General features: G+C 46.7%; 1 protein-coding gene across 1 annotated transcript in view; it reads right to left on the bottom strand.

Moving 5' to 3' along the window:
• The window catches only part of TMEM117 (transmembrane protein 117), a 223419-nt gene that overhangs the window by 120553 nt on the left and 84544 nt on the right, over positions 1 to 18322 (bottom strand). The window contains exon 3 of the mRNA XM_040979034.1: positions 872 to 971. Coding sequence (XP_040834968.1) covers positions 872 to 971 — 100 coding nt within the window. The remainder of the gene's footprint in view (positions 1 to 871; positions 972 to 18322) is intronic.

Raw genomic sequence — 18322 nt, 5'->3', positions numbered from 1 at the left:
GGGGAAGCAGCTGGAAGCCTGCGTGGCATCCACTCAGAGTGCCTAAGATGTCTCAGGGAGGGTGTGCCCCCAGGACCCTGGCCTCAGGCATCACCCTTCTGTTGGTACCATCAAACCCACACTGACAAAGCTAACAGGACTAACTGCACTGGGAGCAAGTGTCTTTGGTGTGGCTCCATTTTTATGAGAGCTAAGCTCTCAACACCCTGTGGTCTTCTTAGAACATACAGCACAGAGTGCATCCTAGCAGGGCGTTCTTGAGTATAATTAATCCAGGGCCTAAAAACACAAGTTCTTGCCACAAGAGCTCAGCACGAGACATGGTTATCTACTGATCACAGCTTGGAAAGAGAAAGACTAGTCCCACAGAACAGATCACAGCAGACGAATCTCACCACTCTCAGATCCCATTAAGTTAGTAGGCTCCTTGAGATAAACAAATGAAGATAACTATTTTTCAAAGCCCTGAAGATTCTAAATTGGGCCAGGCCACATTCCTTACTTGAACGCTCTACATGTCGAAAGCATAAATGTCACAGAATTACTTCACAGGGAAGAATTTTCTGTTGGATTTACAGATGTGTATACACTTGTATGCTCAAACGTGTGTGTGTGTGTGTATGTGTGTGTGTGTTTACACACCACCTGGTGGAGTGTCCTTATTAATTTCATTAATATTCCAACTGAACTGACATTTTCTTACGACGTACACAGTGCAATATAATCTCTGGTCTCACCTATGCCCATAAATCTGCTCCACTTGAAAGAGAGGTGATCATTTCACTTTGAACAAGAAGCAGTGTTTCCAACGTTTTGAACATGTCTTTCATTTGGTGTTCATGTGAAACAGGCCAAGGGAGAGCTGTCTTACCATCCAGGCTGTGACGAAGTCCCCCATCCACGTCCCAACTGCAGCCAATTTCATGAAGCTCTCGTTCCGGATGCCCATGTAGTCTGTGATGAGATAAGCCCTGTGGAGACAGACAACAAGCCATCAGGACTCAGAGAGCCATGCAGTCTAGGGTCCTGTGAGCAGGCACCAGCCCACACACTCCCACACTGGCATGCTAGCAAGACCTCAGCCAGCACCTGGGTCGGTTACCCAGTGCATTCCACAGCAGGGCTGTAAGACAGGAGCTTCTGAAAAACCACACAAAAACGCAGCAGAGCCATCACACCGACCCCACCCAAGTGCCAGGGGAGCAGCCACATTCCGGGGGCAGGGAACCCAAGGGAGAAGTACAGAACAGAGTGCCCTTCAGCTCTGTCATCAGATCCCCATCGGAAGAAATTCCTGCACAAGGAGTTACTGTCAAGTACGATTCAGACCTATGAGCATCAGCTGTCAGTAACACGTGGTAATTTTATCACTTTTGGACTCGTTCTCCTGTACCTGAAATACCCCAATGATAGTCTCCAGAGCTCAGAGATTCAAGGTTATAATCAATTGCTAAATGTCTGCAGCACTCCATGCTTATCACTTGTTAAGCATTCTCACTTCCACATCCTCACCTCCTCATCGTTTTTGCTCGGAGCCATCAGCTAACTTGTCTAACGCCCCCAGGAACCGGAAGTTGGTGGGTAGGACACACATTCAGAGCCATCACCTAACTGTCTAACACCCCCAGGAACAGGAAGTTGGTGGGTAGGACACACATTCGGAGCCATCACCTAACTGTCTAACACCCCCAGGAACCGGAAGGTGGTAGGTAGGACACACACTTTTCTCTCTTGCTGTTGCTGCTGCTTTCAACTATGAGATTTGTTTTTTGGTAATTCACCATTTTAAAAAAAAATTTATTCCTTTCTTACGTCATATAATGCAGATATGGTTCAGGGTATTGGTTCAGCTTAATTCTTAGATTAATTTTTACATGACAGAGAAAAGCTAATGACATTTTGTTAAGCATCTACTGAAATCAAGAAGCAAATGCTTAAAGTTTGATAAATGGTAAATTAATTCTAATTCAGTATTTTCCTTTTTTTCTTAAGTTACTTCAGATGAATTTTTATCTACAGAATAAATATACATTTAAATACTTTTATTTAACAACAGAAAAAAATTGACTAATTCTTTAAAAATCCTTTGCCACAAACTTTATCCACCTACTTTGGAGGATACACATAAACAACTTAAGGTCTCATCCTTAAGGATCCCGGATCTCAAACTGGGTGACAGCCAACATGCACACGAGCCTTACCCACTAGCAGGTGCATGCTGGCAACACATCAGGGGCAGTGGCAAGCTCATTCTCCTGTCAGCACAATGAAGTGTGCTAGCTCACAGAGTGGAGTCCACAGGAGCTCTGCTGCTTGTTCAAGCTCAAGCAGCCGGCAAATGGACAGGATCTGAACAGGAACCCGACCAACTCTGAAATCCAGGCTCTCACCATACTTTACACATGTAGTAGTGAAGGTATTATAGACATGTTTACACAAAAGCACACGTGGGCATGCACACAGACTAGTTATTCCATACCCCAGTGTTCTCATACATTAAACAAGCAGGATTTATTCTGCTCGAGAACCAGCCACCACACAGTCAGCAACAGCCTGCAGAAGCCTCAATTCCTCCCAGCTACCGCCTGGCCCCCGTGCTGACCTGGGCAGCTCCCAGCTACCGCCTGGCCCCCGTGCTGACCTGGGCAGCTCCCAGCTCATGAGCAGGGAGCACCTGAACTCTCAAGAATTGTCGTACGTATAGTCCTTTCAATCATACCTATCTTATAGAACACACCCAATGCTGCTTCCCTTCCTGTCCACCTTTCTGGCAAGTTCTAGAATACACTGGAACAGCCTGGCAATGTCACGATACATTCTCTGAGACTGTAAAGATACAAGACCAGTATCACAGATAAAAGCTGAGATGCTCTAGACGCACTTAAAACAGATCAATGGTGCAGCCAAGAACAATGAAAGAGACACTAAATAACATGCAAAAATTATTTCCCCGAAAAGCTTCTTAGGGACATCAAAGATTAAGTGACAAGACTAGAAAAAAGAAGATACCAATGTGGAGAGAGCTATGGAAAAGTAAAAGCCAGGCCAAGGCCGGCTAGAAACCCTCCAGGGACATTTGCAGAGTCTGCAAGAAGCAAGAGGAGCCAACTGTGGGGTTATCTGGGAAAGATTCAAATCACGAGGGCTGGAGACAACAGGGTCCATTTGCCAGTGGAAAGTAGGAGTGCAGAAGATGGTCTGACCCACCGCTGATGGCCCAGTCTGTACTTGCTCAGAGGGACTGCTAAGGACATCCTACAAGGCATCACGGAGCTGTGGCATGTCACCGTGCTGGACAGACTGCCGCAGAGCGTAACCCTGGAGGAAGCGGGGCTGTGGAGGGCCTGGGCTCTTTGGGGACAGCGTGGAGACTGGAGACACTGCCATAGGTTATGTCCTGCTGTCCTTGAGGGCAGTGCCGAGAACCCAGACAAGAGCCAGAGTTTGGCTTCTACTCTAACCACCTGAAACAAGAAGGGGGAATGTTCCGGAAAAAAACCATCTAGATCCTCCGTGCATCAGAAACCGGACAACTACTTTGAAAGAAACAGAAGCAGCCATCATAAACCAAGAGGAAAAAGTCACCATTTCAAATGAGACAACAGCTCCAGAGGACAGAGAGCTGTTGTGGTCGCTCCTGAGTTCCTGGGGCCTGCAGCACTGCCCATGAAGTGACCCTAATTATTCATATTATTTGCATATCTACATGTTAGTGTGTTAAACCTTAGAAAGCAGCAATAAAATGAAACAGATTTGGGAAGTTTCCCCCACAGAGACAGACCCTAAACACAGTGCTTAATTGCTTTGCATGCTTATTTTATGTTCCCAACTATATGTGAAGATCCTTACGTGCTGCACAGCCATCAAGAATCCACCCAGAAGGTTCTATCAGCATGGAAGAAAGGAATTCTTCCCAGTGACTGCAGTACTGGAAGCTTTAACATGAAGAGGAAGCAGCACACGACATTCGTGAAGAGGCTCACACATTTAAACAGGAATAGTGACAAATAAAAAGACTAGACACTGTTCTTATTACTGTTGCTTTTACAAAACAAGAGGAGGCATTACAAATATGCAGACTTGTCATGAAAATGTTCAACTGCTATGCCACTGATTTGCATATCTATTCACATAGAACAGCATTCTCTGCCAAACTTAGGTGTGCTGATCCTTGGGTCAGCAGTGCCAGCCGATGTGAAGATCTCGGCATAATCTAAACGCATGAAACAGCAGAGTTCTAACCTATGAGGTTTTCCCATGGCTTTGGGAAAGATTCTGAATTAAATCATCTTTGCCAGAAGTTAAAGCCATCCAAGTTACAGTGTTGTGGTTTAGCTGGTTATTTCCATTACACAAGGATCTAGAAAATCTTGTAGTTTGATCAGCCTTCCAGGTCAGCATTGATCATTGACGTAGTCTTTCAAAATCTAAAAGGAGTTTCTTCTTGGGCTCTAACTTCAGTTCTTATTTTTTCATGAGATTTCAGACTTGCCCGTCAAGTCCACAACAAATGTGTGGCATGCACAGTGTACATGCTCTGGGGGAAGTGACTAACCAACCATCCTCACGGGTCACCAAGGTCAGCTACCAAGACTGCGGCCAGTGAGGCCTGAGTGCTCCGTGCCTTACCAGGCCCCGTCCGCAGCTAGAGCTCCACAAAGCTGCCACACAGGCAGTGGCCCTCAGATGGTCACTACTGACCACTAGCAATAAAAACTGTAGCTCAGCCAGTCTATTATTCACAAATAACTGAGTGCAGAGGAGGCCTGGTGGCTTAGGGGCCCAGACTCTCAAAGTTTAACAAGAGGCAGTGAACACAGATCAGCAAGCCAATATGGCTTCATGCTTCACTGAAGACCGTCTGTGGCTAGGGGGCTCCACCTGTCACAGCTGTCTCACTAAACCACATTTGGGTGATTTAAAAAACACTGGAGATTTCACATACAACAAACTCATGATAAGGAAAAAACTCACATGAATATAGAACTGCATTCAACAGCACAAACCAAAGCAAATGTAAGTATTCTGAAGGCACTGACGGTGACAACTATTGCTGTAAAATGCCAGAAATCAAACCAAAACGTACTCTTGCTTTCAATATTTCTGAGTATGTGTTTACACACGTGCACGTGTGGATAGTACAATGATATCAGCCCTTAGTCAACTATAATCTAAATAGCAACATTTTAGTATTCTTGTTCAAGATTCATAGTTCTTGACTACTGAAAAACACTGGGGGAGCTCAATATAAATGCTTGGACTTGAAGATCAGCCCTAGGGCCGACAGATCCACTAGCACACGATGACAATTGTCCACAGCACTCCTCACCAAGTCCGCTGCATCCAGATCTAGTCATGCCCACTGAGAAAATGCTCAAGTTTTTCCATATGAACCCCACATTCCCAATTTCTACACACACACACAAAAGTCTTATGTGAGAAGCCTGTAGATGGATTTTTCATGAACCAACCATCGCATATCAAACTTTTGTCTTCCTTGCCTCCCTTCAACACATTCAGTGAAATTCATTTGTGCTAGATACAGCAACTTCTTTTTTAAAAAGTTATTTATTTTTATCAGAAAGTCAGATTTTACAGAGAGAAGGAGATACACACACAGAGAAAGATATTTCATCCATTGGTTCACTCCCCAAGTAGCCTCAACGGTCAGAGCTGAGCCAATCTGAAGCCAGGAGTCAGGAGCTTCTCCCAGGTCTCTCACACAAGTGCAGGGTCCCAAAGCTTTGGGCCGTCCTCAACCGCTTTCCCAGGCCACAGGCAGAGAGCTGGATGGGAAGTAGAGCAACCAGGGCAGGCCGGGCGCTCATATGGGATCCCGTTGGATGCGAGACAAGGACTTTAGCCACGAGGCTTACTGTGCCAGGCGCAGAACCCCAGTCGTTATCAGTTCACTTTCTCCTCTGTTTTCCACACTAGACCAATCACTAGAGTTGTTTCTGAAAGGCACTGAAATTTGCACTGCTTCTCTGTCATTGCCACTACCAATGCCTTCATTTTGTCAATGTCCACACCTGCTCTCAATGAAAGTAACTGTTCCCCTCTTGTTATTTACTCTCTAATGCCCTGGTGTGACTTCTGGAGAAAGGATGTGGGGTACTGCTGATAACATACCCCCACGATCTGTCATGATGATTCACCTTGATAGAATCCTATTCCTTTTGTGTACATCAGAGGAAAAACATCTTCCATTCATAGGGCATTCTTGAGGATTACAGAGAATAAAGCAGGACTATTTTCCAAGAAGTAGGCATACATGATGCACCTCTGACTTAAGAGCTTCTGTTGTCTAACACTGATCCCATCAGCACAGGGAAAGCTCCCCGTGCTGCAGGTCACCTCCTCCTGGAGTCCTCTGCCTGTCTCCCAGCCTCCAGCAGAACGCAGCATCTGCTCTCCGCACACTGTGGACACGCCTCACAGCTCAGAGCATCTGCGCAGTTGTCACCCCAGCCCAAGAGCCCTGAGGAATCTCTCCTCAGAACATCACCCCTTCCCTGGTGTTACCTAAACACCTCAAATACACTCCGTGTCAAATAGCTCGGCACACTTTAATGATTCCATCACCTCTCACTTCTCACACACACAAGCTACCGCTGATTCATGGCAAATGAACACATTCAATTCACTCAGATGAAATTCTTCACCACGAATAGTAAGATTAAGAATGCAATGAATATTTAAATAATTCAAGCAAACAAATGATTACTATAAAGTCATTACTTAAAAACCACCTGATACCAGGGTCAAAGTGTGTGGGCACAAAAGCGCAAAGGTGAAGAGAATATTTGTAACATAAGATAAAACAAATGGAAACAGCAAAGACAAATGGTGAGCCGGGTCATTAGGATGTCCTAACCAAGTTAGAACACAATATCACTCTGTCACTTTTATTACCTCCACTAGTAAACAGAGTTACAGGCTAGAATGTAATAGAATCCCAACAAAGAACACACCTTCAGCTTTTATCACGTGCTGCGCATTTATTTGACTATGAGTTAGCTGACTAATAAGAAAACAAATGTTGCAAATCATATTGTTTTAAAGGAATCGTTTAAGTGAAAGGAGATGTCACTACCTAATTAACTGTCCCACTTATCTGCCACAAACAATATGAGAGCTATGTAATAAAATACATTGATTTTATCTATGAGAATAATACCCAAAGAACATCTATTTCAGTTCCCTTCAGAGAGAAACTGTCAAGATTATTTTGTTGTTTGTTCTTCAAAGTCAAAATTTGGGGATTTATACTACTTCAAAAAACTGTGCAAGTATACTTGGAAATTTCACAGAAAAATGGGATTAAGAGATAAGTTTATATTGGTGCCAACAATTTTTAAATACATAAATAATGTTTTCATGATATACATTTACATGAGCTTTTTGAAGAACCCCCTCATTTAAACTGAATTGTAGTTTCTTTTTTTTAAGACTTATTTATTTTTATTACAAAGTCAGATATACAGAGAGGAGGACAGATAGAGAGGAAGATCTTCCGTCTGCTGATTCATTCCCCAAGTGAGCACAACCCCATGAGGGTGCAGGGTCCCAAGGCTTTGGGCCGTCCTCGACTGCCTTCCCAGGCCACAAACAGGGAACTGGATGGGAAGCGGGGCTGCTGGGATTAGAACCGGCGCCCATAAGGGATCCCGGCGCGTTCAAGGCGAGGACATTAGCTGCTAGGCCATGCGCCGGGCCCTGGTTTGTAGTTTCAAAGTTAAATAATCTCATGATATTTTCCTTCTTAGTTCCATTTTTGAGGGGGTCAACTTCACAAACACTCCAGGAATATTAATTTACTACTCAAAATTAACATGCTTTCTACTTCTAATGAACTAAACACAACCAAGCTGCTTCATTTAACTTTAGTAAAGTCATTATTATAAAAAATAATAGAAAAAAACAAGGTATGATAATACTAAGGTCATTGCTAATACATCCACAAATGAATCCACAGTAACAAATTACCTTGTAACTAGTCACATTGTTCATGTGAAATAATATTCAATGTGCTGAGAACTGTTCAAATAATGTTATATAATGAACTGCAATCAATTTTTATTATTGCAAAAAAATGAATTGCAAGCTAAGCCAAGATGTCATTCATTAATTTACTCTAGATAATAATTTCCCAATGTAATTAGAAAGGTATAAACTAACTTGGAGATTTAGCTAAGATTCTGTTGCTACTCAAAGTAGTGCAGAAAGCAAGTTCAACATTAACAGGCGTGAGTCAGAGAAATAAAGGGAGGTCGTGGCAATGGAAGGTCACAACAGGTGTGGAATAACTCACTGAAAACCACTGGGGCATCAACACGTTTAGTTTCTCCAGGAATACAATGAAAACAAACAAAAAACCTGGGAAACAAAAGCCCCAAACTCAAAGCACTTGTGGCCATTTTTCTTTATCTTTTCTTATTCCTCTCCTCCGTCTTCTGCATAGAAATGTAACCACCTCCGTTCTCCTGACGCCACATACTAAGCTCCAGTCATTTATTCTCTGTCCTTGGGAGGCAATTTGAGGCTCCAGTGAAGTGCAGAGCAAGCAAGGGAACAATCTTTCCACCCAAGAATTCTTCTCTCAGATATGCATTATAGAAGATAAGCATCTCATTTCCTATTTATTTATTCATTCAACGAATAGTTACTCATGTCTCAGTATGTACCAGACCATGAACCTAATCCTTGTAATCTCCCATATTTCCAAGGGGAAGGGAATAGCACCTGCAGTTGGTGCCACTTCCGGGGCAAGCCCCTGCCCGTCCCGTCGTCCCGTCTAGCTGTCCCCTTCTGCCAAGGGGCAAGCTTGGGACAATGTGGGGCAGGGGGTTTCCACCACGCTGATAACCCATGCTTCCTTTTCTGTAATTTGGAACCCAGAGTGAAAAGAGATGGGTTATCTCCTTCCAGGGAGTTGAGGGGTAGGAAGTAGGGATCGAGCTGTATTTCCTGTGAACTGGAGAACAAAGTGTGCAAAGAGTGAGAGAGGGAGAGCGAGAGAGAAAGAGCTCTAGAAGGCAGGAAGGGGAACTCCAGTGCCCTCAGTGGACCTGCACTCCCACGTTCCAGATTCCGTGATCTGCCTTGTCACTCCCTCCTATGTAACCACCTTCTCCCAGCCCCATCTTTGTTCCAGTGCCAACTTGGCTGAGTTTCTACAACCTGCAATGAAGTGTCAGAAACCTTCCGCAATGAGAGACATTAGAACCCCATAATGTGGTGTTGAGTAGCTTGCTCATTTTTTAACAGTATTCAGACAACAAGGAATGACACCAAACTAGCTGAAAGAACCGCAAGAGTGGCTAACAGACTGAGGCCCATGTTAAATCATTCCAAGGAAGAATGAGAATACATGCTGTGAGCCCAATCTCAGTGACACCACCCCAAAACAGCGGTGACCCTGACATTCAAGTTTTAAGTTGCTAAGCGTGGTAAGAGCCAAGCAAGCAAGCACTTTCTCTCCCCAGGTAAAAATGCCTGCAGATGCTCCACTGAGGACCAACGTGTTAGAAGGAAGGTACCTTGCTTTAAGAGAGCAACAATAAGTGTGAGGTAACCTGCCCTGAACACGCAAGAATCTGGGTAGAGGAGTCCTACCTCTTAGGCAGCTAGTCTAATGGGACCCTGGCTTTGAAATTGGAAGGGTTGACAGTGGCACATGACGTGTAGCATGGAGAGAGAGGAGGCGGCATTCTGACAGAGCAGGGATCGTAGGGTCTCTTACGAAGCTCTGAGAGCAGGGAATGAAAAGGTGAGGTCAGCAGACGTCTCCGAGCAATGCAGCTGGGCTGAAAGGGAAGACGACGTGAGACAAGAGTCGTGGAATTCAGTTTCCCTCGGAGTGGACAGTAGCTGTGGAAGCAGGTGGAGGACCCTGACAGACCTACCCTTTCATGTCCACCGAGGAACCCTACAGCCCACCATATATCACTGTAATTGACAATACCATCTTCTGTCAAAAGCCCTTCAAATTAGAAGTGAGATGGTTTTTATTGCTCCATAAATTTGTTCTACTTTTTTGTAATGACATGGCTTCATCCAGCTGAATAGCAAAAAATCCCATATACCAAAGACATCCTGCCCAAGCTGCATCACACGACTGCCATTACATCGAGACAGATGAAGACAGCCGTGCCACTCGCCATGTTGTGAACGCTCACAGCCAACGAGCACCTCCCAGCAAACCCGAGGGTCGTACGTATCTTACAGCTAGTGCAGTACCACGTTCTCTCCTCCTCTTCACGGCAGTGAATGCCAGTCAAGGACACACTAGGCTCAGAGACTCCTTCTCCTACTCATGTGCACAAAGACCCTGCTGCTGAGACTGACACAGAGGCGGCTGGCCTTGAGAAGGCAGCAAAGGCAACGAGACCAAAGACCCCAGGCGCCCTCCTTCAGCCCGAGGACATAAGGGAAGGGAGGAGGAGCTCAATAAACACAGACGTGTGCGTGTGTGTGTGTGTGTGTGTGTGTGTGTGTGTCTGCATGCCTGCAGAGAGAGAGAGAGATAAGAAGAAAGGGAAGGAGGACGGAGTGCATCCCATTACAGTATCACCTGTCTAGGCTGTTTATAGAAGCTAAGTACCCCTCACCCAATGCTTTCTCACTAAGGTCTTCCCAGTAACAATGCCACATTCACATCAGCACAGCAGCCTCTCCCACCCTCCAAGTCTCCTCCATTCACAAGATTGTTCCAGCAAAGCAAGCTGCACTCACCTTATTACCCGACCTTAAACAGAAACAAACTTCGTATATTGGAGGCAGAGTTCTAAAGGGGAAAGGGTGGAGCAAAAACAACAAAACCCAGAACCTGAGAGAAAACAAGAGGTGGGGGGAACGTGGAAAGGGGTGGACGGGGAGAAATGAGCGCAGGAGCAGAAGAAAAAAGAAGGAAAGAGGAAGGGGAGGAGGAGGAAGTAAAAAAAAAGGAAGGAAAGAAAGGAAGAAAAGAGAGAGAAAAGAAAGAGAAAAGTGTGAGGACAGAATAAAGGACTTTTCCAGATATGCCAACTCTAAATTCAGTTGTATGCTGTCCATAAAAACCACATCTGGAGGTGCACGCTGGACAAAGTGGCTGGAACACCACTTAGTGTGCCCACGTGCCCAGCCACACACCTAGAGATTTAGTGTGCCCACTTGCCTAGCCACATATATAGATCTGAGTCCCAGCTTCCTTTCCTTCTTTTTTTTTTTTAAAATTTATTTATTTATTCAAAGGGCAGAGTTGCAGAGAAAAAAGAGAGATCTGCTGGTTCACTCTGCAGATGGCCAAAATGGCCAAGGTTGGGGTCGGGCTGAAGCCAGGAGTTTCAACCAGGTGCCCCGTGCTCTCCTGCCACTTTCCCCGGTCATTAGGGAGCTGGATCAGATGTGGGGCAGCTGGGACTTGAACCACAGGCAGAGGCTGTCCCCACTGCGCCACAGCAGCAGCCCCTTTAGCACTGCCGTGACTGGCACTCCCTGCCCACTCAGGTTCTGAGAGGCACCAGGTGATGACACTCCCAGCTGGGCCTGCTCTATCTGTGACTGTTTTAGGCATTTGGGGAATGAACCCTGAAAATGAAAGCTCACACTTGCACATGCATGCTTGCTTCCAACTTCTCCCTCTCCCCACTTCCTTTCTTGAAGAAGTAATAAATAAATGCATCTAATTTTAAAATATACATCCAAAATCAAGGTTTCATAAAGGCTGAAAGTGGAAGCATACAGGAGAAAATTTTATATAAATGATGACAGAAAGAAGTGCAGTGCTGAGGTGTGGCTCGTCACATCAACTGCTAAGGAAGATACCACTATCATAGACAGCAGAGATCTTTATTGCTAATCAAAGTTGGGGCTTATCTGGAAGACGCAATGTGATCTCAAATATACAGACTAAAATATATGAATAAAGGCTGTGAGCTATCCATCTAAATCTCTCAATAGCCGATGGGACAAAAACATAAATAAAACCAGTAAGAACATAAAGCATTTGTGTAAGAGGATTAGCAAGTTCTACCTAATAAACAGATAAAAAATAACTCAGGAACACAGTTGGACCTACAAGAAGATCTGAAGCTGAAGGCTCCCTGACAAGACTCATCAGAGTATAAGCTGAATTAGCCGGTGTCACAAATGAAAAGGAGCCATTTTGACAACGCTGTAGAGACCAAGCAGATGTGCACAATAAGAACTTCCATGCCGATAAAAGAATTCAGATCACAGCTACTTAGGAAAACACACACAGGAATGAAGAGCAGTACAAAACAAAAGCGCAAATACTGACAAAGAAACTTCTCCAGCCCAGACGCACACAAACAGGCACAAGGAGCACCGTTTATGACAGCCAGCGACCAGGGACAAGCCAGGCATCAAGCAGAGGGGACCAATACATGATGGCGCAGCCATCCAGTGCAGACTCCTCAATAGTGAGCAAAATGCCTGCACACAAAGCCTGACGGAGCTCAGAAACTGCAACACAAGAGAAGTCAGGCAACAAAGCAGAACCTATCGCACATGACAGACACACGCAGCTCAGAGACGGGCAAAACCACCACAACGCTAGAGAAGTTCTCGAAGTGGAAACGCCATGACGCAAGTCCCGTGGACTTTTAAAGGTGGCTCATAAATTTCTTTATATAAATAAATCTGGATTTCTACAAGGACAAGACATTGCAGATGGGAGTGATGACAGATAACTGGACAGATTATGACGTGCTAAAATAAAGTGGTCTACAATCAAAACCACAGTTAATTAATGCTCCGAAACAAAACCATAACATGAGGAAGCAGTACAGATTTTGTTCTAAGGTCTTTGGCATCAAAGAAGTCGGAGGGGATTTAAAGCAGAGTCGACTAGATGCTCCTCAACAACTGTGTCTCAGCTTGAAGAACTCATACGCCCAAAATGCACTGAGCCATCTAACCAAGCCAACACACTGTGGTGTGTGGGTCACTTCCTGCTGGCTGCGAGCTAAGTGGGATCGCCTTTCCTCCCGCGTAGCCCTGCTACAGAGGGGCTGGCACCTGTCACCAGACTTCTGTACTACACTGATTTTCTACCGTCACACAGTCCAGAACTTGCCAAGTCTAACCTTATGCCTCACACCTTCCTAAGGTAAGGGGAGATGGCTCCGCCAGGGTACAAGCACAGAAGCCTCCTGCTTCTGTCTCCCTTGCTGGTCAAAAACAAGAAATGACCTACTTCCATCTCAAAACCCCTAGTGACACCAAGATCAAGGTACTGCACACTCTTCACACTGTTCTGACACACCCTGGCAGAGTAAGTGAGCCAAGGACATGGCAGTTGCCCCAGGGAAGACCAAGCAGACTCTGACACAGGATCAACAGTTGTGCAACGGACCCAACTGATACATCACATGGAAGGTGCGAGGCACTGAGACAGGGAGGTGCCAAAATGTCACAATTTAAAGAAAACACTTCATGCATCAGAACCTTTCCTGTGGAAATGCATCAACACTGAAATTTGAAGCATATCAATCCGTCCACAGTCAAGGTGGTGGGGGCAGGATGTAGAAGAAACAACCTGATGCCATGCCAACCTTGGGGTGCCCCAAAACTAGAGCCCCAACTCAGCAGTGAGCTGGAGAAGAGGCAGAGTGGCAAGGCAGAGAGCTGCAGTCCCAGGCAGGAAACAAGCCCCCCGAGGCCAGGTACCCTAAGAGAAGGAGCTCGGACCACATCTGCGTGGAAAAGGAGATATTTCTGCAGAGAGAGCGTTGCATATCCCTAGGATGAAGCTGAGAGCAGCACAGGTCCCTGAATCACGGGTGGTGATGAAGTAAGACCAGCTGGGAGATGAATGCAGTGAGTCCAACTGAGGACAAAAACAGAAGAGGACAAATCCTCAGGAGCTGATGAAGTATGGGGTGACACTGCCACCAAACTACAGACTACGGGGAAACCACAGACGCCAGGCGACCTGCACTGTGGACTACAGGTTTACCATAAGCTACAGACAAACTGTGGGCTACAGGCAGAGTGTACAGTACAGATGCAGTGAGGACTACAGACAAGCAGTTCTGGGGAGACAGAACGCGAATTCTGTTCTGAGAAAGGTGCACTTGGCACACAGCCTCAGCTGACTGCGGATGTCTGTTCCAGGAGAGAGAGATACAAGAACCCTGATGCTAGAGGTGCCCCTTGCATGTGCTGCTCCTATTGCAAGAAGAAAATGGAGCTAAATCCAGAATCCCAGGTACAACCCGCAAAGAACTGGAAGCAGAAAAGCAATCCACACGGGTTCAAGCAAGGGCTGAACCAGAGATGAGGAGGAAAACAAAAGAGCTTCATCAAAAACCACAAGCAGACTGAGCATAAACAGGAGACCAGCAAAGGAAATGACTGACAGTACGAGATGCTTAAATGAGGTGAAAAAAATAAGAACTGAAAACGATCTGCTAAATGGGACCATTAGATCACTGCTGACCTCCTAACAACAGCTTAATGGCTGCAAAGCGGCAAGTGGCAGAGTGCAATGAGCTGTATCCCAGGCAGGAATTAGGGACGGGAGTGCAGACATTGATGCCAACGAGAGAGAAAGACACACAGTCACGCTTCTAACGCAGCAAACTGAGCCAGAGGCACTTTCCCCTATACCAGTGCAAGTTCTAGTCCACGACTCACTTTCTCTTTCGCTCTGAGTTGGTCCAAGACAGTCATCAGTCATCACACACACAAAGAAGCCACTTGCAGATTTTCCCAAGTCAATGAGTCTGGGAAAATCACTAGGAACGTAGAGGACATTGAGAATAAAACGGCTGCAGCCAGGCTTGAGAATCAGACACAGCCTGACGCCGTGAACAAAGCCGCAATGGTGACATGTGTGTCTGGGTTTTAGTTCCCATGATGCCAAAAGTAATAAGTTCTAGGACTTCAGTACAAAATCTTATCATCTTGGGCTTTAGATGACTCCCCTGCACATAGAGATGATGAGAAAGCACCAAGAGGGCATGGCCCTCCCCCAGCCTCACGGACGTCCTAGCTGCCCAGAACACCACGAGCACAAAATCCTGAGGCTCTGTCTCCTGTCGTGTGTGGAAGGAGGTCAGGGGCCACTGACACTGCGTTTGCCAACCTGGACCGGGTTCCTGTGCACAGCGCTTCGAGAAACTACACACAGGCAGACGCGGTTTGCCATCTGTTGCCGAACATTCACGCAGAATGCTTTTGAAGCCCAGTAGTGCACTACGTTTAACATGTCTAGGTAGATATTTTGTCAGCAATCTAGCTTGGGTTGATGAATTCAGATACCAAGCTAGTGTGCCCACGATCCACGGAGTCTGTACACAGAGGATTTTGCAGGCAGGTGCTTGCACAGGAAGCAGCAATGGTTGCTTTTTCTCCCTATCAACAAGGCCGTGCACTATACGGGACTCGGGGTGAGGCTGCCCAGCTCACACGCAGCACAGCGGGCAAAGGCTGTCAGTAATCCGTGGTGGAGTTCAGTGCTGAGCAGGACTGGCCTCAGCAAGCACAGGCACCAACAAAGCACAGAGAACAAAGTGCTTGTCCAAAGCTGCAGGGCAAACCAACGCTGGGTCTGGAAAGGAGCTCCTGGCTCACACAGGAAGCTGATCAGGAACTAGCTCCAGGGGCAGACAGAGAAAGGCCCTCCTGGCATCGGAGCTGGAGCCCTGAAACTTAGCATTGTCCCACTACTCCCTCCAAGGGAGCCACAACTCTGGGTGTGAGCCCCAGCCTCTAGGGCTCACCTCGATGGGTGCAGCGGCATGGCCACAGCCCCTGCCTCACTCCTGACTGCCATCACAAATAAACATGAGAAGGAAGCAGAAGAGGCGAATGTTGCCATTTTTCTTTAAGCACAAGTGTTTACAGTTGCATAGGTAAAGAGAGGAAAAAAAAAAAAAAACAGCTGTAAATTCTGTTCCGTGCACTCACTGACCGTGCACTCACTGACCGCAGGCCAACAGCCTGTGGTGGAAGGTCTGCCTACATCGAGCGCTCTACGTTTGACTCATTTTCCTCCCACCTGTCAGCCAGGTACAGACAGAGTGAACTTGACCTGCGGAAGCTGGGTCAGACTCGGGGGGTTCACCTCGTGTAGGACTGCAGGACGCAAAGCTCACTCCCTGTCTGCCCCCAACTCTGACTCTCAAATAAGTAACATAAACCTTTTTTTTTTTTTTTAGAAAGTGAAGGCTAATAAAAACCATTAATCAAACTAAAGTTAAAGGAATTCATTGCCAGCAGACCCATCTTGCAAAGAATGTTAAAAGAGCTTTCTCACATAAAAGAGGAATTGTATGTTGGAAACGCAACTCTACGTCAAGAAAGGGAAACCACTGGAGAAGGAATAAAATGGGGAGAATAAAACCAAGTTCAGAGACAGCACACCTCAAACGAGCCAATAAACAAGGTAACACAGTAACACACCAAGTGAGCAAACCAGTAATAGCTGTCCAATGCAAGCTAAAGATACAAAAGAAGAAACCCTAATCTGAACTTACTGAATGTGGCACAGTTTTAACTTAACTGTATTCAAAATATTTGATGAAAAAAATGGAAAGAGGGTTAAATAGCAATGGAAAAAGGGAGAGTGGAGAACAGAAGCAAGGACCCCAGTGAGACCACGGCCATTGGCTGTCACAGCCCTGACAGGTAACAGAGCAGGCACTCTTCCCGGGTGTGCGCCCCAAGAAGCATTCGCTTCCCAGGACTTGCTCCAAGGGTAGCGAGCAGCAGCCACTCCCACCCTGCAGCCCCCTCTCCTGCATGCTGGAGCTCTGCTCCTTTCCCCAAGCTCCCTTGACGTGCCCATTGCACTCTTTTTGCTATAGAGTGTAGAGTTTTAGCTCAGGTTTCTTTGAGTCACACAAATATGTGCTACGGGACACTGAATTGTTCTCTTCAACGATAACATGGGATTAGGAATTTTTTTTAAAAAAAAAGGAGCAAAATTGATTTACTGCAATCTTCCAAAGCACTTGGTGGGAAGCTCTAAAGAAGCCCAAGATAAAATAGTAAAAGATGAGATGAGAAATGCAGGACACCAGAGTGCACCACACCCACGTGGAACCAATCTCAGGAAAGGGACACGATGGGACTTGTCCCCAAAGACCGAACATCAGAAAAGAATGAGGGAAAACAGTGGAATAGAGGAAACACGAGGCAGAGTTGATGAAATCCAGACACACAGGATGGGCACCTGCATCCACTCAAGAAAGGACAGGAGCTACAGAGAGAGACGACACGAGGAATTCCACAGCGACAAGGGCAGCCGAAGCACACAGCACAGGTGCAGGGGTCGTACACCCCGGGAGAGAGACAGAATGAGAAGAGAAAAAATAGGACTGCAGGAAGCCACGTGGCTCACCTTTCCCTACACAGGCCCCTGTGTCGCTGAAGTAGCTAGAAGCACCAAGTCTGGGAGCCTCGTGCACACGCACTCCCTGGGGAGGGAGACGCTCCTTGCACACATGTAACTCCTGTCGGTATTGCTGCGGAGCGCGGCTTCAATCTGTTCTCCAGGAAAGAATGCTTGCTACATCTCCCTTCAGGCTCCTTCTTCTATCCCAGCTGAATAGCTGTTCCTTTTCACATGCTGTATGAGTCTCATTTTCCAACATTTAATTATCTTTATTGGTTTCCTAACCATCCTCCAAGCACCCTCCCCCACGGTCACCTGGGAGTGGTGTGGTAACGAGAACCACAAGAACATGTAACAGAGCAGCCCATTGCAGCATCAGGAAGTCCACCAGCACCTCGGGCCTCGTGTCACTCAACTGCAATGGTCTCCCCTTGACACAAACCCCGCAGTTGTCCTGACTTCATCACCAAGGAAAACGCACGAAGAAATCAAGGCCCTGAGCTACTCATGAGACAGAGTGAGAGGCACGTGGCCGGGAGTCTGAGCCCACCTAGGGGAAAAGGAGAATGGGAGAACATGACATGGGTAGGGCAGAGGATCCAGCTCATGGGCCACTGCAGGGCAGAGGATCCAGGCTCCAGGGGGTCACGGGTCACTGCAGGGCAGAGGATCCAGGCTCCAGGGGGTCACAGGCCACTGCAGGGCAGGAGATCCAGGCTCCAAGGGGTCACGGGCCACTGCAGGGCAGAGGATCCAGCTCATGGGCCACTGCAGGGCAGGAGATCCAGGCTCCAAGGGGGTCACGGGCCACTGCAGGACAGGGGATCCAGGCTCCAAGGAGTCACGGGCCACTGCAGGGCAGGAGGTCCAGGCTCCAAGGGGGTCACGGGCCACTGCAGGGCAGAGGATCCAGGCTCCAAGGGGTCTCAGGCCACTGCAGGGCAGAGGATCCAGGCTCCAAGGGGTCTCAGG

The sequence above is a fragment of the Ochotona curzoniae genome, unplaced genomic scaffold, assembly GCF_017591425.1.
Source record: "Ochotona curzoniae isolate NIBS_2020 unplaced genomic scaffold, NIBS_Ocur_1.0 contig_2927, whole genome shotgun sequence".
NCBI classification, from domain to species: domain Eukaryota; kingdom Metazoa; phylum Chordata; class Mammalia; order Lagomorpha; family Ochotonidae; genus Ochotona; species Ochotona curzoniae.
The sequence above is the reverse complement of the archived record's forward strand: the minus strand, read 5'-3'. Positions and strand labels throughout refer to the sequence as shown.